The sequence below is a fragment of the Rattus rattus genome, chromosome 15 (assembly GCF_011064425.1).
Source record: "Rattus rattus isolate New Zealand chromosome 15, Rrattus_CSIRO_v1, whole genome shotgun sequence".
In the NCBI taxonomy this organism is placed as follows: Eukaryota; Metazoa; Chordata; class Mammalia; order Rodentia; family Muridae; genus Rattus; species Rattus rattus.
The window spans coordinates 47,525,076-47,546,006 of NC_046168.1; the positions used below are offsets into that span (position 1 = coordinate 47,525,076).

A 20,931-nucleotide genomic window follows, 5' to 3' on the forward strand; every position below is an offset into this window, starting at 1 on the left:
CCAGTTCAGCGCGCGGTGTTGATTGGCTAAAGGAGGAGCCCTTCACTTTTAGCCACTGCCTGTGCGTTGGGTGGGGAGGCGCTTTTCTGAGTCTGCGCAGGAGTCAGCGGGTGGGGTCACTGGTAGCTGGGGAGGTGCGATCAGCGATCTGAGCACCCAATTAAACAGGAAGCTTTAGGGCCAGGGCAAACTCCATCCTAGCCTTAGGTTCTTCCTTTAGACTCGACTTCACATTAACTCGCGTATTTCCTAAACGAAGCGGCCCTACATCCTGATAATAACTTGAACGAAAATTGCAGTGGTCCAAAGTGACCTTCTGAGTAGTTTTCCTTAACCACAGATGAGTGGAAAGAGCCTCTTACACAAATGTCACAGATTAAGGTCTGGAAATAAATGTGTGGCCCCAAATAATGAGCCCCATGCACTTTGCTTCACTGGCATCTGCAGGGGACTGGGGGTGGTTCATCTAACAGGCAAAGGAAATTGCTACATTAAAATTAGAAGCATCAAATGATTTCTTTAACCTGAAATAACTTCGGTGTCACAAGACCCTGACATGGCAAAGACTTTCTCTTATCCTTCACCATACTGTAAATTTAAGTCCTAAATAAGGAACAGCACTAGACACAGCGCTGGAGTCCCTCCCCCAGCTGGCACTCCCCTACCCTTTTGACAGGAAGTCAATACCATATATAAATTACAGATGTCTAAAACAGGAGTGGGGGGACTTATTTACTTATTTTAAAAACAGAAAACTAAACTTATTTACTTATTTTAAAAGCCTTTCGAAGTTTTTCTAGGTCTTTTCAACAATGGTAATTAACTCCAAAACCATTACATTAGTGATAGCCACATCAGTGATCCTCCCAGAAAATCAGAAAGGTCCTGAACTCAGTAGGACTTGGACATAAATAAGTTCCCTTTCCCTTAGTCTCTCCAGGAGGACCTGCTTTTGGGGAAATAAACATTGCTCAAGGCATTCCAAACTATTTTCATTGTTTCTTTCTTTTTAACCACAAGGAAACATTTTCCGATTGTAATTGTTACTCAGAAATATTTCTAAGGTAAATTCTTTGTATTAGGATACTAATCATCTTAGTTCACATGCAACATATGAATATTTTATTTTACACCAACCTACTAAAATATAATGTAGGACAATTTCCAAGAAGTTCAATGGAGGATTTCTAGGGGGTGGATGGAAACAGTTTCTCTGTGCAGCCCTGGCTGTCCTAGAACTCACTCTGTATACCAGGCTGACCTGGTACTCCAGAGATCTGCCTGCTCCTGCTTCCTCTTAATTTTAAAGCATAGTTTTATGGAAAGTTACAAGTATGCAATGGGTACATCGTCTTTCTCTGTATCCTTCACCCAGTTCCCCCAATGACCACATATTAATGTAACTAGGTAACACCAAAACGAGGCAGCTCACACCTGCTAAACCAGCACTCTAGAGACAAAGACAGGCTAGCAAGTTAGAAGCCACCCTGGGCTCCTTTGAAAGTTCCATGCCTACCTTAGTTATATAGCAAGACCTTATCATGAAGAGAGGGGACAAAAGAAATTCACTCCAATACTGCAAGGTTCCCTCTAGTTTTAGTACTGGCGTATGTGTATATGTGTGGCCTCCGTATAAACAAGCATAACTGCTCTGTCACAAGCTTCAGCTGGCACTATATTCCTGAATTACACTCACATCCTCCTGTATTATCCCTAACTCCTGGTAATAAGGAATCTGTCTCATTCCTGTATTAGTTTGTATTCATATTACATAAATGGAATCATACAATAACACATTGAGATCAACACTGTCACTTGTCTTATTGTCCGGGAAACCATCCCAGATGTGAACTGCATCAACAGTGACTTCATCATCTTCATTGAGAAGTGGCACCACCATCCTGGAGGAGCTATCGGATGGCTGAGGCATTGCCCCTCAAGTTGGAATTTCCATATGAATCTAATGCTGGGAAAAGGAAAGGGCTGAAGTCTGGTGTCAGCCAGTGAACCAACTTGTCCCCAGGAAAAGGACTTCACACAGTTGTGACAAGTTGTCAAAGCCCTTTGCAGGGGAGACTGGAGCGGAGATGGGTTAGGGACTAAGCTTAGCCAGAACTGTTTAGCCATGCTTAACTTTTCCCTACCGTGTAAGCCTAAGCTCTAAGTCAGACAAAAATGAACTGAGGCAGGGTGGAGGAGGTGGCTAACTCTCTTTAGTTGTCCCTTTCCCAATGCTCTCCGTCATTTACTACTACTTGTTTGTTTGTTGGCCTGTTGAGGAATGTTGACTGGGCCTGGCTTGTTAGGGCTGCCAGGGGTTAGGCTTTGACCATAACAGTTCCAGTCATCTTTCACTGTGTGGATGCACTGTGTTACAGCAGCTCGTTTAGAAAGTCCCTGCTTAAGGAACATATTAGTTATTTCCAGTTTTCGGTTAACTATAGAAAAGTTGCTACGGGCGAGTTTTGTGTGAATGTAACTTTTTATCAAATGTCAAGGAGTGTGGCTGTTGGGAAATACAAGTAACTGTATGATTAGTCTGTCAGAAAGTGCTAAGTCATCTTCCCCCTCACATTACTACAGCAATGCCTGAGGGACTCAGGTTCTCACTGTGCTCTCCAGCTTTGTCTTTATTCTGTATTGTCCTAACTTCCATTTAATCAGCATTCAGAATCAGAATCAGCTTTCCCTGTGCTTATCTGCCGCAATTTTTCTTTGCTTTTGTAATTTTAGTTTTGAGAGTATTTTGTTTTATAAAAAAGAATCTTATGGATGTACTAGATCATTGTCAGAATTGTGGATTTTTTTTTTAACCCATTCTGGCTTTTCCTCTCATCATCTCAGTCCTTGTCAAAGCAAATGGTATCACTTTTTAAGATGGTCAATTTTTATTTAGTTCTTTGTGTTTGTTTTGATGCTTTCTATGCAGTCCAGTCCGGCTGGGAATGTACTGTGGAACCTAGCCTGCTTCTAATTCTTGGTTAAAGAGCTCTTTCTGTCTCTGATTCTTGAATAGCTCGGACTACAGGTATACCTCACCAGGTATCAACTGCAATGCGTTCCAAGTGCCGCTTTCTTTGTGTAAAGTAAATGACTTACACTGGAGTTCTATCAAACTGCCCAAGCAGTATTTGCTGAGAAGACTTGAAAGGAGTAAGAAATGCCCTGCACACGCCTTACAGTAATTAATGGCTTATTTGGCTTTACCTAGCAATCGAACAAACACAAGAGCTGACTGGCAAGAGAAAGCACATGAGCTGTTCATTTCATGGAGGTTTTCACAAGACACTTAAGTGGGGTCGGGGGGAAGCAAGCACAGTCCTTTTATACGTTTTAGATAAAGAACAATAAACTTTTGTGGTGATGACAGGCAAGTGGACCTCTGAACTCTGGTGGTCAATTCAAGGGAAATCGGTAGGAGATAGAGGAGACGGGCAGTGGAAGACAATTCTACAAATGTATTGCTGGGATTTTAATGAAAATATCCTTCAGAAACAGGAGAGGCGGCTGCTCTTGCAAAGGACCTGGGTTCAGTTTCCAGCACTCGCACAGAGCTGCTCACAGCTACCTGTAAGTCCAGTGCCAGATGCCCCAGAGCCTTCTCTGACCTCCAATGTCACCTTCATGTATGTGGCACTCATACAAACAGGTGCGCATGCGCACACATTTTTCACAGAATATTGTTCCTTAGAACTGTATGTTGAGTTAGGAAGGACTGTTTACTGCAGTCCCTTCCGATATGGGCACAGAGTATTTGTGCACAGATTCTTCTTAGATATTTTTCATCAGCCCTTTTAATTTTATCATCACACGAGTTCTATATGCTTCTCTGGGTATATATCTAAATTACGGTTTTTACATCAACTTTTAGGTCTTCCTTATTATCACTGTGTGAGAGATGTGTGTGTGGGACTGCACAAGTAGGTTCTAAGGATTGAATTTGTGCTAGCAGGTTTGCTGGGCACGTGTCTTTTGCCACTGAGCCGTCTTGCCAGTCCTAGGTGTTCATTTTCTAGCAATTATAAATGGTGATGTATTTTCTCATATACACCCCATATTCATTTTCAGTATATAATTACATAACTGGTTATACTTTTCCTGGCTCTGCACTTTGATGAACTCAGCTTCTTTGCATATGTGTTGAAATTTCCTTGTAGGCCACTGTATCATCTGACAATGCTTTATTCTTTTTTAAAAATCCTTTATCTCATTGACTAGAAGCATCTTGAAAGGTGGCTATAATAACATACTTGCTTGCTGCTGCAGTAAAATAACTGGGGGAAAAACACTTTAAAGAAGGACAGTTTTTTTTTCTGGCTTACAGTTTGAGGGTATGGTCCAACCTGGTGGGGAAGGCATGTCTGGAGAAGTTTGAGGCAGTCATTCCTGTTGTATCTATAGTCAAGAACAGGGAAGAGTGGCTGCAGAGATCCAATACCGTCTTCTGCTAACCACAGGCACCAGACACTCATGTAGGTAGGACACTCAGACATGTAAAACACATGAAGCTATTTCTTTTTCAAAGAAGCAAAGAGAGTTGTTCCTACCGGCCCCGCCCCACCCCCCAGCCCCTGCCTTCCAAGTGCTTGGAATTAAAGGTGTGGATGTTCTTTGCTAAGTTGAAAAGCTTCTCCATGACCACCAGCTTTCTGAGTTTTGTCACAAGGAGGAATAGAGCTTTAATCTTGTTTTCCATCAGTAGAAATGGTCATGATTCTCCTTCTTTAGCCTTTTCCTATGAGGAGATGAATTGTGTTTTGAATACCAAACTAGCATTGTTTCTAGAATAAACATCATTTGTATGTGGTATATAATTTGTGTGTATATTGCTGGGTTCTATTTATGTTTTGTTTACAATTGTGTGCCTGTGTTGAAGAAAGATGATTCTATCTCAGCCTCATATTAGCTGCTGTAGTTTGCAGGATTGAATATTGAAGGGATCTCGTTGCATATAATAAGGTGGACCTGTTGCCTTGTTTTAAGGGATTTGGTAAATACTTTTATGTATTTCTTGGAATTCCTAGTTAAATAATTATGTGGGTCTACTATGGGTCAGCAGACTTCTTTTTGAGGTGTTTTGTTTTGTTTTGTTTTGTTAGTACCCAATATGATGGGCTTGTAATAAGTGTACTTTTAAAGATATGGCAAAATTTTCACGAATGGAATCTCATTATCTGGCGAATTCAGTCAATCCCAATAGGACATACTGATAATAAGTGTACTTTTAACTAAAGGACTGTTTAATATATCTGTTTCATAATGGGTGGGTTATGTTCTTCTTGGCCCTGAAAACTCCAGGCTAGCCTCCATGGCACATCTCCTCATAGTAGCACAGGGATTATTGACATGTCTCATTGTTTGTGGCTTTAAGTGGGTTCTGGGGCTCTGAATTCTGGAGTCCTCAGGTTTATGCTGCAAGTGCTTTGCCCACTTGGCCATTGTCTGAGTTAGGGTTTTACTGCTGTGTACAGATACCATGACCAAGGCAACTCTTATACAGGACATTTCATTGGGGCTGGCTTAAAGATTCAGAGGTTCATCCCATTATCATCAAGGTGGGACCATGGCAGCATCCAGATAGGCATGGTGCAGGAGGAGCTGAGAGTTCTACATCTTCATCTGAAGGCCACTAGGAGAAGACTGGCTTCCAGGCAGCTATGAAGAGGGTCTTAAAGCCCACGCCCACAGTGACACACTTCCTCCAACAAGGCCACACTTCCAAATTGTGCCACTCCCTGGGCCAAGCACATTCAATCCACCACAGCCACCACAGCCACCATCAGGATCAGTGGGAGAGTTTGCCTCACTAAATAATGTAGAGAACAATTCAGTAAGACATTCAACACCAGGCCTGGACTCACATGTGCACACACCTTCACACCCACCAGTGCACATATACACAAACCAAAACCACTACACATATACACTCAAAAACAAAACCATCTTTGGATTGGTGACCTGAATCCTATCTTTACTTTTATTTGGTGTATGATAAAGGAATGACGATCGATGGCCTAATCAGCAACTGTTGCAGGCCGTTAATTCATGCTTCCCCATGAGCTTAACACAGTGGCATCAGTAAAGATTACCCAGTGCAATTGTTCTTACTCCATAAGACTTCCTTACTCTAACACACAGGTATGAGGAAGAGGTCTACCTGGCAAGGTACTGCAAACAGGCAAATTTACACACAGAAACCTATGGAATTAAAAGTTCACAAATATTTACAAATGCCATTCGACTATTACAGCAAGAATATTGTAATAAACACTTAGAAAATCAATTCCACTCTTCACCTTCTGCAAATAAAAATATACTCTAAGAAATATTTGCCCCCACCCTTCTTTCCCTGCTTTCCTTACCAAATAAACTTTTCTACTAAAATGGACTTCAGTTTAGATATGAACACAGAAAATCTGCATACAACTGTGCCTTTAGAATATCATGTTTTGATTTGCACTTCCCTAATAACTAAAGACTTTGAACATTCTTTAAGTGTGTCTCGGTCATTCGAGATTCCTCTGTTGAGAATTCTGTTTAACCCTGTGCCCGATTTGTTGCTTAACTTCTTGGGTTCTTTATAAATTTTGGACACTAGCCCTCTGTTAGATGTAGGGTTGGTGAAGATCCTTTCCCAGTCTGTATGCTGCTGTTTGACCTACTGACAGTGTCCTTTGTCTTACAGAAGCTTTGAAGTTTCCTAAGTTCCCATTCTCAATTGTCAGTCTTAGAGCCTGAGTCGCTGGTGTTCTGTTCAGTAAACTGTCCCCTGTGCCGAGTGTTCAAGGGTATTTCTTACTTCCTCTTCCATGACATTTACTGTGCCTGGTTCTATGTTGTGGTCCTTGATCCACGTGGACTTGAGAGATTCCATCTCATACCCGTCAGAATGGCTAAGATCAAAAACTCAAGTGACAGCACGTGCTGGCGAGGATGTGGAGCAAGTGGAAAATTCCTCCATTGCTGGTGGGAGTGTAAACTTGTACAATTCTTTTGGAAATCAATTTGGCAGTTTCTCAGAAAACTGGGAATCGTTTTACCACAAAACCCAGCTATACCACTCCTGGGCATATACCCAAAAGATGTTCCACCGCCCCACAAGGACACCTGCTCATCTATGTTCACAGCTGCTTTATTTGTAATAGTCAGAAACTAGAAACAATCTAGATGTCTCTCAACTGAAGAATGAATCTTGAGAATATCATCCTGTGCAAGGAAGCCCAGTCCCAACAGGACATGCATGATATATACTCACTTATAAGCGGATATTAGCCATAGAATATGGGATACCCATGCTACACTATACAGACACAAAGAAGCTAAGCAAGAAGGAAGGCACAAGGGAGGATGCTTGAATCTCACTTAGAAGGGGGAATAAAATACTCATAAGAGGCAGATGGAGGGAGGGATCTGGGGGGGGAGACAGGAAGAGGAATGGGGGTTCAGGATCAGGTGCAGCAGGAAGGGACAGGAGACATGGCCAGATGACCATGAGAATGAAAGGAAACCTGCAACTGACAGGAGTGGAAAGGCAGGGGCATCTCCGGGAAGAGACAGAGGCCAGAGATAAGGAAGGTGCCCAAGAATCAATGGAGGCAGCCTTAGCTGTGACTCACCCATGGTTGGGGATATGGAACCTGAAGAGGCCACTCCTGTAGCCAGGCGGGAAACCCCAATGGAGCGATATGGACACCAACTCACCCGCAAAACTTTTGAATAACATGTTAGTGTAGGATAGCTTTTCCTTTCCAGAAACACCTGTCTCTTGTGCATACTTAGTTATATCTAAATAATTGTCCATCTAACGGAATTCTCAACTTTTCTAAAATATGTATTCATTTAAAGATAAAATGTCTTTCCATGAGTTGAAGTTGTTCTATCCCATGACTATTCATAAACACCAACAAAGCTACTGAGATCCTTTCAGAGTCAGAACGAAGTACAATGAACTATCAGATCTGACCATACAGCTAGCAAAAGTATCTGGAGACTTGGTCCTTCATAGGGAAGAGCACACTGATTGGTTATCCAATTCTAAGAGGTCATCCCTGAAAACATGCATACAAGTGATGGTATATGGACTGAACAGGGTGTGTGTGTGTGTGTGTGTGTGTGTGTGTGTGTGTGTGTGTGTGTGCATATGTGTGTATGTGTGTGTCCCTAATAATTAATGAAAAGCCATAAGTTTGAAGGAGAGCAGAGATTGATAAATGGAAGGGTTTAGAGAGAGGGAAGGGAGAAACACTGTAATAAAATTATAATCTTAAAAAGTACACAACTTTTTTTTTAAGTATCTGGAGTTCATTTGCGATCTACAGCCATTTATCACAGTAACTTCAGACAATGATAAGTAATTACATAGAGGACACTGTGCTATAAATTTATTTATACTAATTTTGCATAGTTATAAGTAAATAACCAAATGTTTGAAGAAGGAGAATTATTATTAGCTCACCGTTACGAAGAAGTCAGCGCATGATCACCTGATCCCATGAACTTGGACGCATGGAGGTCTTTGTGCTCAAATGTTTAGTACTCGGAGTTGTTTCTTAAAGGAAGGAATGCTATACCCACTACCCAATCAGAAGGCTGGGAGCAAATGCTGACCACTGCTCCATCTATGGGGTTAGAGATGCTTCTGGTACTGGGTAACCCCCTACACCTTTACCATGAGCTTGTTTTTCTCAGTCAATCTGTGGGACCTATTTTTATGCACTTTACAAAGAGTGAAGAAGATTTATGTATACTCTGTTGAGGTCACGGAATTGAGTTGATTATCATCAGGAGAAGTTTGCACCAAGTTCTGCTCCAACAGTCCTAAAATAAGTTACTTCGGGTCAAACTTCAGAAGTTTGAACTAACACTGGCTACTGAGTCGTGAGGAACCAAACTGCCTTCTTACCTACTCTAGCTTAGGACTCTGCTGGCCAGGGTGGTCACAGAGACCCCTACAGCAAGCAAGAACAATAATGAAATAATATGAACAGGAGAATTCCACATACCATATTTAATTATGCAAAGTGTTTAGGATCCTTGACAGTCACAGGACTAGAGATGATGATGTCACTCAAGTCAGAAACTAGGGGATTATCTTGGTAGTAAATCAAATCTATCACCAACAAACTGGCTTTGCTTAGAAAACTATCACTTATTTTTAAACAAGGCTACACTTTAGTTTAGCCTTTCTGAGACATGTTTTTTTTTCCATTCAGAAACATTGTAGTGCCATGATGAACTATTAGTATATTTAAGAAGCAGAACTCGGTGTGAGTTACTTACATGCAAAATCCATTAGTGTTGGAGACCTTAATCAGCAATTAGGGTGAGCTCACTGGTGGAGGACATGAATTATGATAAGCACATCTTATCTGAGTTGTTGCAGTCTTGAAGAATGCTACAGGTAAATTTTATCACAGTAATTCGCATGTCTGCAAGGAGAAAGCTCTTTGGAGTCTTGCAAAAGAACTTATCGAAAAGAGCAAACAATTCTCCCCAATTCTCCTGTTACTTCCCAACTCTCAATTTCTGTGGGTCTGACAAGAATGAGCTCACTCTGGCACTACTACTTTTTCCTACACTGAGTAAATTCTTCTGGGACAGAAAATACTGTTTGCTTAATGCTCCATCATCAAGCACCTAGAAGAGCAACCGAGTATGGTGTGTGCTTAATAACTATCTGTCAAATGCGTCAAAGGAGCTCATTTCAAGCTTTTTAGGACCTCACAGTGGTGGAGCTTTATTCCCATAATAGGAATCCTGGAAGTTGCACCGAGCAACGAGAATCTGAGCAGAAAGGTGTCCTGTAACCAAACAGTATGCCGTCTACTCGCCTCAGTCAACTGTGTAGGCTGCTGCTTCACGGCTGTCCTTTTGCCCTGACCTGGGCACCACCCACTCTTAGGCATCTCGGTGACCTGCAAGGTGCTAATGGAACTCTGGATTAGGTGGGGAAAGCACATTGGTAGTGCTGAGTGGTAACGGAACATGCCTGAATGGATTGGATAGTAGGGCCAACAACTCGGGACATGTTGACACAGCAGGCCATGCTGAAAACTGCGCCCTTCGCTGAGAAGGCACCGAAGTACCAGGTGCTGTGGAAGAAAACAAGGCATGGTGGCAGGCTGTCAACAGAGGGCATGCTGGGAACAAGAAATGTGCTAGAGCAGCCATAATAAGGCATCGAGAAGCACAGAGCCTCTGGGATCGCTAGACCTGGTGGGAGCACGTGGCCCAATTGGAACAGAGAGTTGTCAACGGCTCCATTTTGACTAATCCTGGCAGTGACACGGACGGGTGCTGCCTGCCCTGGGTAAAGTCCTAGCCTGTTGGGGCCTGACCCCAGTGCGGACCCTGCAGGGAGCAGGAAACTGCCTGGGGCACCACTGTCCTAACCTGAGAGCCCAAGGGTCAAGAACACAAGACCTGACCAGAGAGGGGAAAGGGATCCCGGGACTTTCCGGGGACCGGATAGCGCAGGGACTGATGGGAGAGGCCAGGCCCGAGCGCAAGGCCTGATGGGATTATGAGCTCTGCGAGCGACTTGGCGGGAGCTGTCTGAGGAGAGCAGGTTCTGACTGGAGCACGAGGCTTGCCTCCAGCACAGAGCATCCCTGAAGCACCGGGCTGCAGGACAGTGCTGAGGAGAGGACAGAGCACAGCAGGCGACTGAGGTACAGAGAGGGCCGGCTGCGGTGGTGGCCATAGAGGGAGCAGCTTTGATGCCGGCCTGGCCTCCCTCGCCTCCTGAAGGGAGGCTGTAAAATAAAGAACAATAATATATTCTTTAACCTTGGAGTGGTTTACAGAGAGAATCTAAAATAGCGGAGCTCTTGGTTATACGTTTTTATATTTAAATTATGTGAGAGGCACCAGGCCTTCTGAAGCGTGGCGTTTAGGACGGCGAGGCCCTCCTGTCTGCCCCGAGAAAGTCGGGGCTCCGCATCCTGAGGACCGCACCCAAGACCCCGGTGTAGAACAGAGCAAGCTCTTCTTGGTTAGCTCTGGCTTTGGGACCAGGAGATGATTGTTCCGTTAAAACTCGTGTGTTTCGGTTTTTAAAAAGCGTGAGACACTTCCAGAGCCGCCTTTTAAACTTTGTTTTTAAAGACGATGGAGACATTGCTGTCGCTGAGAAAGTGGAGCCGAAAGGGGGCAAGGGAACTTATTCCCAGGGCCCGTGGGAAGCATGAGTGAATCCAGCATGAAAATATTACTGAAGAAAATGTCAAATGCTTCCTTCCGTGGTTTAAGTGAGCTGGAAGTGTCCAAGCCAAAGCCCACGGTCAGCATTCCTCCGAGGAACACAAAGACTTTTGGTGAAAGAGGTCGGACTCCAGGGCTAGTCACACATACGATTTCAGGGCTGGTCGTTTCTTTTTAAAGAGAGAGGGTATGTTTGTGCTAAGTTTAACGTTCTAGAGTCCAGGTTACCTCCCACAGGTGTATATGTGCACCTTAAGGTAGTTGACCGTCCCCAGCCTGCTCTGCGTTTACATCCCAATATTGTGAGGTGAATGCTATACACCCCAAAGGCAGAAAGTGAATTAGCAGCTTTAAAAGCCTCCCCCAAGTAGAGGTGTAAGCCAAGTAAACTGTTAGAAATGAAATCTATTTAACAGTTAGCTAACATTTTCTCTCATATAAAACATAAAAAATAATATATTCCTCAACCTTGAAGTAGTTTATAGGCTCTAAAATAGCAGAGGTCTTGGCTATACACTCTTATATTTAACTGTGTGACAGGAAAGATTCTGTTTTTCTGAAAACAAAACTTTAAGGATAGCCAGGATCAGCAGAATGAAATTATTAAATGCAATATGGCCAGTACCTAGAAAAGACTTAGGCAGTTAACAAATTAGGGATTTTAAAATTATTATTTGTATTTAAAGCAGCCATTGAATTAGTGTTGTAGAACTGAAGATCTAGAATCTTGAGAGAAGGATGAAACTGTTGTAATTTATTGTGTGCTGCATAACTCTGTGAATCTAGCAAAGAAAAAGCATTGAACTTGACCCTAACTGGAGAATTGCAGGTGAACAGTATCTTAATAAAACTGTGCTAATACAAGTGGTTAGAAATGGTGTGAAAACAGTGGAGATGAAACTGATGGTTTTGTGGCTAAGGTTTACTAATTTGTTTTTATTTTCTTATTCTAACATGACATCAATCATTATCTGCTGAGTATTGATTAGTATTGACTTATGCTAAAACTGTGCACGCTCTTTTTGCCGTTTGATTTTGAAGGTCTGGTACCCAACACACACTCAACAGGAAAATATGAACGAGCCCAAGGTGCAGTCCCTGTTCTTCATCATCCTTCCAGATTTACACAAACTCTGCACCGTCCAGATAATACTGAGTGGCAGGGTGGCAGAAATAGACATTAGGAGCACTCAGATAAAGATGTGCAGGTAAAAACATACGTCTCCTATCTAAGCTTTTAAGCTTTAAAAATCCTGTTATTGCTACTTTAGAAGGTTATTCTTCAAAACATTTATTAAATCTATGTATACACTTTGAAAGCAAAGAACCCAGGTATGTTGGATTTAAAGAGGGACTTAAAATACTTGAGGAAAATATCTTGATGTTGAGTTTTTATATTTGTGACCTCTAGACTGCTTTAATTTTGTTCTTGTTTCTAATTCTTGGGGCTGGAGAGATAGCTCAGCATTTGAGAGCATGGGCAGCTCCATCAGAGGACCTGGGTTCAATTCCCATGTGTAAGCTCACAACTCTATGATTCCACGTCTGTGGGATCCAGCACTCTCACAGAGACATACCGGCCAAACAGTAATGCACATAAAACAAAATAGTAAATTTTAATTCTCTATAAGACTTAATTCATGAATTAAGTCGGGCTCCCCAAAACTTAGAGATAATAAGTAATAAAAATTCACTATCTGCTCATAAAGATACTAAACGATTAATATAGTTTTCATACCAAAACATGACAATGGAGAATATTTCTCTAAGAATTATCTTGTAATACTGGACCCCAAGATAATCTTTAAGGAACAGCTCAGCCTTAGCCTTATTATTAAGGACTCACATTTATCCGTTCCTTTAATTGAGGTACTCAGAGAAGGACTCAAGACAAGATTGTATCTTTAAATAAATGTATTTAAATATAAATTTAAAGAATAAAATCTTTAATCCTATACCTGTAACCCCGGCAGTCTAGAGGCTGAGAAATGAGGATTGCAAGTTAAAGGCATCCTAAACTATGCAGTTAGATCCCTCCACAGAACAAAACACTCAGGACGGAATGAGGAAAGCAGTCTGGGAGTGGACCCTGTTTTGTATCTCCCCACGCACTGCACCCTCTTTGTTTGGGTGAAATTTAGTTATACTTACTACAAATTACCCCTGAGACCTTTGAAAATAACGAGAATAGGTAGAAAGCGAGCTTTTAGACCATTTCTAAGTATTGCAGTGACATACAAGTATAGAAATCGACCAGTTCGGTTTGAAAATAGCGTATTTCCTCTCCACAGGCAGCTGCTACTTTCACATGAAGATATTCTAACAGCACCTGTGCCTGGAATATTAAACCAAATTTCAGTAGTGATGTCGGTGAGTATTACTGATTATTTGAAACAGTATTGATTAAACAGTATTCAAGTATGGTATCAGAAATTGAAGATGGTTTGCAAGGATTAACTTCCCCATATTTTAGTTTGAGTGAATGCCCCACTAACTGATATGCCTTATGTTTAAATCTATTTTATGACTCTAAATTAATATTTAACTTTATCCAGCATAAATGCTGAGATAGAGACCACTAATAAACAGAATGTGTTGTAGTGCAGTATCTAAGACAGAATTTGCTTTAATGCATTTTATCAATGTTTTAGTTATACTTAAGTTTCTCGTCTCAGTAAATCAACTTTTTGTCATTCTTGGAGAATAGCATACAATTTATTTCTATCACATTCTCCCTCTAGTTTTTCCCTTCAAATCCTTCTTCCTCTTCCCAACTTCATATCCCCCCCTCCCCCAAGAAAAAAAACCAGAGCCTGCTGACTCTAATTAGTGCTCCTGTACTTTCGTGGGGTAGGGCCATCTAGTACATGATCACCTCAGAGATACCACACCCCTAAAGAAAGCTGATTCTCCCTTCCCTAGAAACCATCACTCTCAATAGCTTCTCAGCTAGATGTGGGACCTCATGTGTCCCCCACATCCATGCTGGCATGTTGATTGTCTTGATTTTGTGAAGGCCAACACAGCTGCTGTGAATTTGTGAGTCCAGTGACCCCGTAACACCCAGAAGAAACTATTCCACTGCAGTTCTTCGTGACCTCTGTCTCTTACAGTGTTTCTGTCTGCCCCGCCCACTCCGTGAGGTCCCATGAGCCTTAGGTGTAGGGAATCTGGTATAGTTATCCCGTTTAGGCCTGAGCAGTTCTTAGTCACCTACTCTCTGCACATTCATCAGCTGTGCGTGTCTGTATTAGTCACCATCTACCCCATGAAGAAGCGTCTGTGGTGAGGACTGAGAGCTGTACTAATCTATGGGTATAAACATATATAGAACACAGGCTGTTACCCTGTCCATTTAGCAAAACAATATCTACCAAGTTAAATAATGCTCTTTAAAAATTTAAATTTAAACTTCTATTTAGGTCCATGTCTAGACAGAATGTGTCATTCATGTCTAAGCATGCCCTGTATATTTAAAAGGGGCTAAGTATTTATATAAAATTTATTTCCTTTTTCCTTTATAAGACTTGAAGATCAGGTCAATATCAGGCAACTTCACCTTGACAGTGTACCTGTCACAGATCCTACTTCAGGGAAAAAATGGTTGCCACAGTGACTTTCTTCAAACGGATAGAGAACAGAAATATAGAAGGATAGCCAGAATCTATGCCCTCTGTTGTATTTTTTTTTCTTTCTTTTTTTTCTTTTTTCTGGAGCTGGGGACCAAACCCAGGGCCTTGCTCTTGCTAGGCAAGCGCTCTACCACTGAGCTAAATCCCCAACCCCCCTCTGTTTCATTTTGCTTAAGATATTTATGTGTAACAGTATTTTGTTTTATGTCTATGTTCTTTTTACAAATGTGAGCTTTCTGTTATAGATACCATTTTTTAAATCTGGGAGACTTAATGCCTATATTGAAAAATATGAAGCTAAGGTATGTGTTTAAAATAATACTAATATAGATGCTACATTGGTTGTATAGTCTACTTCTTTTATCAGTGTCTCAGTTGGCTTTCCATTGCTGTGATAAAACACCGTGACCAAACAGCAACTTAGGGGAGAAAAGGGTTTATTTGGCTTACACTGTCATACCATAGCACCACATTACATCATCAACGGAAGCCAAGGCAGAAGTCAAGGCAGGAACTTGCTGGCAGGGACTGAAGCACAAACCACAGAGGAGCTCTGCTTACAGCCTGCAACATGGCTCACTCAGCATGCTTTCTTATAACGCAGGACACCCACAACGGGCTAGCCCTCCCACTTCAATCATTATAATAATAATAATAATAATAATAATAACAACAACAACAATAATAATAAAAAGAAGGAGGAGAAGAAGAAGAGGAAGAAGAAGAAATGATACACAGACTTGTATAGCAGCCAATCTGATGGAGACATTTTTCTCAGTTGAAGTTCCTTCTTTCCAGATGACCCTAGTGCATGTTGAGTAGCCAAAAATAAATAGATAAATAAACAAAAATAAGTAAATAGCCAAAGTCTAACCAGCTCAGTCAACAAACAACATTTGGAGTATCTTTTTTACAAATTATTGTTATACATGGGAAAAGACCAAGATTTTTCCAAACAATTATTTTGTGCACATTTATGGAGACACAGAAGGAAATTAATAGTTTTTCTGCATTTTTAGATAGGAAAAAAAAATGAAATTCCGAGAGATTGAATTACTGCCACAATCACCTAGCTACTCTATAAAGAAATAAAATGATAGATGGTGTTGTACTAGTGGTGAGCTTCTTTAAAGAGAGGAAGTTGGGGCAGTGCCTCACAGCTTCAGAGGGCTGAGTACACTGTGGAGGGAAGGTGAAGAAGCTGAGAAGAGCAGCTCATCTTATGTTCTCTGTGTGGGGGAGAGAGAGAAGGCCTGAGCTCTCCAGCTTTGGCCTCAACTGCAGCCTGTGGGGATGGCACCACACAGCTCACACTAGGTCCTGCCCCTCAATCAGTTCTCTCTGGAAATCCTCACAGACACGCCCAGAAGCACACTTACTGGTCCTTTCCGGACTTGTCTAGTTAGTCTATTGACAGTTAGCATTAGCCATCAGAGCTATGGGTCAGTCAAGACCCTACCACCAGAGTCACCTAGTGAAAAACAAACACCCCACCTTTAAAAACCTCTACTCTTGGCCAGGCATGGGGACACATGCCTTAATGCCAGGACTTGAGTAGCAGGAGAATTAAGTTCCAGGTTAGCCTGATCTACAGAGTGAGTTTTAGGACAGCCAAGGCCCAGTGAAATGTTGTCTCAAAAGATGAAAGAACTAACTAACATAATAAGCAAGAAAACTTTTTTTTGGAAGAAGTCATGTCTAATTTTATTATTTCTTCACTAAATGTTTTTATGAAACTCGTCCATAGGGCTATCTGAAATTTAGATTCTGAAAAGGTTAACTGCAATTTTATTTTAACAGGAAATAGGGATATTAAGTTATTTATTTCAAGGATTATGTCCTTTTCTTCTAAACTCTCAAAATTGCTTTAGTAGTCTCTTATTTTCTTTTGTTATAAAATCTGACATGATGTATCCTTTCTGACTTTTAGCACTGATTATATGTGTGATCTTCTGATTTTTTTCCTTTTCTTTTTCTTACTCTTTTATCAGTCTACCTAAAGAGTTGATAGTCATTGATGGGAAATTACTCTAATGCCAGCCCAGGGTTTCTACTCCGCCTTAGACCTTTTAGTTCTTGGGTGAAAGACACTCACAGCCTTTATGTTCACAATAATCTTAAACAACACAAGAGTTGGGCAGCTGCCTACCCTCCATGCTGTTACAACCTATTTTCCTATCATAACCCCGAGTTATTACTTACTATTTACTATGTATCATCTGGGCTGCTCTTAACTCCAGTTGGCCAGCCCTCAGGGCCATGTTTCTATGGCTCACCTAACCCATGGCAGCTTCTCTCCTCCTTTCACTCCTCCATTCACCTTCTTCTTCTCCTTTGTTGTTCCTCTTCTACCCTAAGCCCAGGAAACCTAAACCCCAGGGGCTACCTGCAGACTCTAGGGCTTAGGGACCCATACTTAACATTACAATAGCCTTTCCTGCACTCTCTGATCCACGATTTGTCTCCATATTTCCTCCCTGGAGTATTTTGCTACCCCTTCTAAGAAGGACTGAAGCATCCACACTTTGGTCTTCCTTCTTCTTGAGTTTCATGTGGTCTGTGGGAAGGAGTGGGTGGGTGGGTGGGTGGGGGAGCACCCTCATAGAAGTAGGGGTAGGGGGGATGGGATAGGGGGTTTCCAGAGGGGAAACCAGGAAAGGGGATAATATTTGAAATGTAAATAAAGAAAATATCCAATTAAAAAATAAATAAATCATTACAATAGCTAGCAAAAGGCCAAACCTCAACAGGGATGAAGGAGGGGGCTTGGTTTCATTGATTTTTCTCTATTGTTTTACGACTTTGAATTTCATTGACCTTTCTCTTTTTTTTTTTCTTTTATTTATAGTATTTCCTTTTTTCTGCTTAAAGTGATCACTGATGCCACTGAGAAGTCATTCTTTCTGACACAGGCATAGTTAGAGATATGCCTGTTCTCTGAGTAGTTGTCCCTTTGACTTCCTAACACCTGTTACAAATAGGCTGCGGGTTTCCAAACGGGCTTTCCCAGAGATCTTTCTGCTGCTGACTTCTCATTCAGTTACTGTTTAGAAAGACACTTCATAAAGTTTTAATTTTTTAAAAAATGAGGTTTTTTAGGGTCAAGAGTATAATTTATCATAGATTTAGTAAATGTCCTTTGTCGTCCTGACAAGAATATGTATTCTGGTCTTAGTGTATTAAGTACTCTATAAATGTTAAATAGGTCTTATTGCTTGATAATGATAAATCTACTAAATTCTTGTTGTCCTCTGTTTGTGTCCATTACTGGGATCAGGGTATCAAATCTCTGTCTGTAACTGGATTTCCCAGTGACTAATACTGGAGGACAGTTCTTGGCTCACCTGCTTTTATGCTTGTATTTCTTACAGATTCCAGGACAGAATTTTTCTGGATTTTACTCCACACTTACATAGCAAACAACTTTGGTTTTCATCCTAACCTTCAGCAGTTTCCTCACATGTGTGCTAATCCTTATTCAGCAAAATACTCAGTGAGCACTGTGCTCATCTGCTGTCTCTTCACTGCAGAGCTGGCCTCCCCAGCACTTTCTGACTTCCTTGGCTCCCTGTGGACCCTCGGCTCTATCTCTTCAATTCACAGAGACTAATGGACTCTCTAGATTGTTTCTTCCAGGACTACAGCCTGGAAAACACCTCACACAATAAGCTAGGAGAAATGATGGGGAATGTTACCCTCTGTTGAGGAAAAGCTGAAAAGATAGGGCTCATCTTGTTGGGACCCCCACCCCCGCCATGAAGAATAATTCTTTGTTCCATAATGTCCAGTATTTGATGAACCATTGTTTCAAATAACTTGCCCAGATTTTTTTCTTTTAGAAATGTCAAGTGGGAAGATAAATCTGATTCCTATTACTTGTGAGTCAGCAACAAAGGCCTTAATATTAAAGATTAATTTTGAATAAATAGATACATATTTGTTTGATGTGTGCTTTTGTACTTAACCTTGTCTAATGTTAAACTACAGGGAACGAAATGAAATAAATCACAATATCGTTCTTGCTTGCGTCCCTCTTTGCGGAGCAGGATACATGGTTAAAGACTCAGCACAGCTCTTGAGTTAGGCTTAGGCATAACCAGGAAACTGGGCATAGCATTGCCACAGAGGTAGCTTCACAACAAGTATCTCTTTAAAGTCTTAAGCCTTCGAGTAAACAGTACTAGCCATGGGAACAACTACATTTTTGATCTAGAATTGCTCATTTTATTGGATGTTAATCTGCAGACGTTACCTGAGTCTATGGATGTACAGCAATTCTCTCAATTTGCTCATCTTTTCTTTAATGTTTTAGATGGAGGCTCCACAAAGAGTAACTCCTGCAATTCTTCAGAACTGCCTTTCCTACTCACTCATGGCTAGACTTGCTCCGGCCTGGAATAGAACAGGTCATCTCTTGGTACAAGGTGACTTTGTGTTTACCAGTCGTTGGGACTTTCTGAGCTAGATGACTTCAGTGTACCTCTGTTTTTTATTTCAAGGATTCTTACTTTTAGAGAAGAGTTTTAGCTCCAACTCTGTCATTTTCAGGGAAGCCCACAGTAACCTTCTTACGTGGGATAATACTCAGAGGCCTGTTGATGCCGCTTTAAATGCTTTTATTATTTAATACTTGATACTTAAGAATAAATATGTTATGAAGGATTTGATGAAATATACACAGAATGTCAGTATTGTTGAAATACTTTAGGTCTAAAGGGCCATCCTGAATTTTTGATGACGTCTGATGGTTTTCTAAGTATTTTATAGCAAGACATAAATTTTTGAAAAAAGTATTGGGTATTTTGGTCCTTTTCAATGAAGAGATACTTTTTGAATAATTATATTTTTCTATGAGCTGTCATATATTTGTTTTATAATTTTCATATCTTTGATACCTTTTCTTCAAATGGTTATACTTATCAATAATGATTATTTCAGTACTTTAATAATGTGATATATCCTGTGAATTTTTTAAGGAAGAGATTTTCTTTCTAATATGGGAAAGCAAAGTGCAGTTGGTAAGTAAAAATGTATAAAACAATAGACAAAGAATTAATATGATTAACAGTTGTTTAAGAGCCCATGTTAGCTTGTCACAGTCTTGATGATTACCATGTGTCAGAAGATACTAGTACATAATCAGAATCAGAATTTCACCCAGGAAGTTACTTCTCATTCAAAATACATATTTACCTACTTGGGGAAAAAGTTACTTAATCAGAAGAAAAGGTGTATTTAATTTCTCTACTTAAGATGATGATTGTGAAAATCTTTAATTCTGCAAATATTTGAATATATTTTCCTAAGCTATATTATTAAATTGTGTTTCTTATGTTAAAGCTTACTTTTCTTAGAATTTTATTTTTATTCTGAAAATATTCTCTAAAGGAACCTGACTAATCTTAAAGATAGACTATAGTGTAACTTCCGATCTAATTGTCTGACTGCTGCCTAGCTGCCCTGAAGGTAGGCCGTCAGTTAGACAGGAGCAGTCGCTCTGATCTCACTCTGGATGAATCTGTTTGTTACCTAAATTTAGCTTCATTACAGTAGCATGAGATCCTAGCTAGGGCAGCAAGAAAACAGTTTAGAAGAGTAAATTTCTTGGGCTCCAGTTAGAAGACTGTTTTTATGGTTTTTAAATGTAATATATTTAGATAAAACTCAGAAATTTTAAGGTTATACTCACTAAAGTTTTACAAAGTAAATGCAGCCTCCTCACTGTTCCCTAGCTCAAAACATAATGTGGTCACTATCCCTGAGGCTCCCAAAGCTGCCTTCAGATGCCGTTCCTCTGACATGCCAGCTCAGCTTTCTTTAGGAAGCCTGGTAGAAGGCTGCACTGGAATTTAATAATGGATGTCAGGTTGGCAGCAACTATTTAGTGAGTGTCCTTTAAACTGTAGGAAGTATGATTTTTCTTACTGTTATCCTGTCGCAGTACCTCCCTCCCACACACATCAATAATGCTTCAAATCTTTGTCCTAAAAGTGAAATGTATAAACTGCCAAATTTGTGGTTCACTGTTTGAACTTTACTAGATATATAAAAATCTCTTCGCAACATATATGCTAATATATAAAGTAATATGTGTTAC

At 40.8% G+C, this 20,931-nt stretch overlaps 1 protein-coding gene across 1 annotated transcript in view; it reads left to right on the top strand.

Moving 5' to 3' along the window:
- Positions 1–12,276: 12,276 nt before the first annotated feature.
- C15H18orf63 (chromosome 15 C18orf63 homolog) overlaps positions 12,277–20,931 on the top strand; it is a 37,407-nt gene continuing 28,752 nt past the window's right edge. Inside the window, exons 1-5 of the mRNA XM_032885492.1 lie at positions 12,277–12,410; positions 13,494–13,572; positions 15,080–15,136; positions 19,147–19,258; positions 19,811–19,852. Of these exons, the coding sequence (XP_032741383.1) occupies positions 12,277–12,410; positions 13,494–13,572; positions 15,080–15,136; positions 19,147–19,258; positions 19,811–19,852 (424 nt within the window). The remainder of the gene's footprint in view (positions 12,411–13,493; positions 13,573–15,079; positions 15,137–19,146; positions 19,259–19,810; positions 19,853–20,931) is intronic.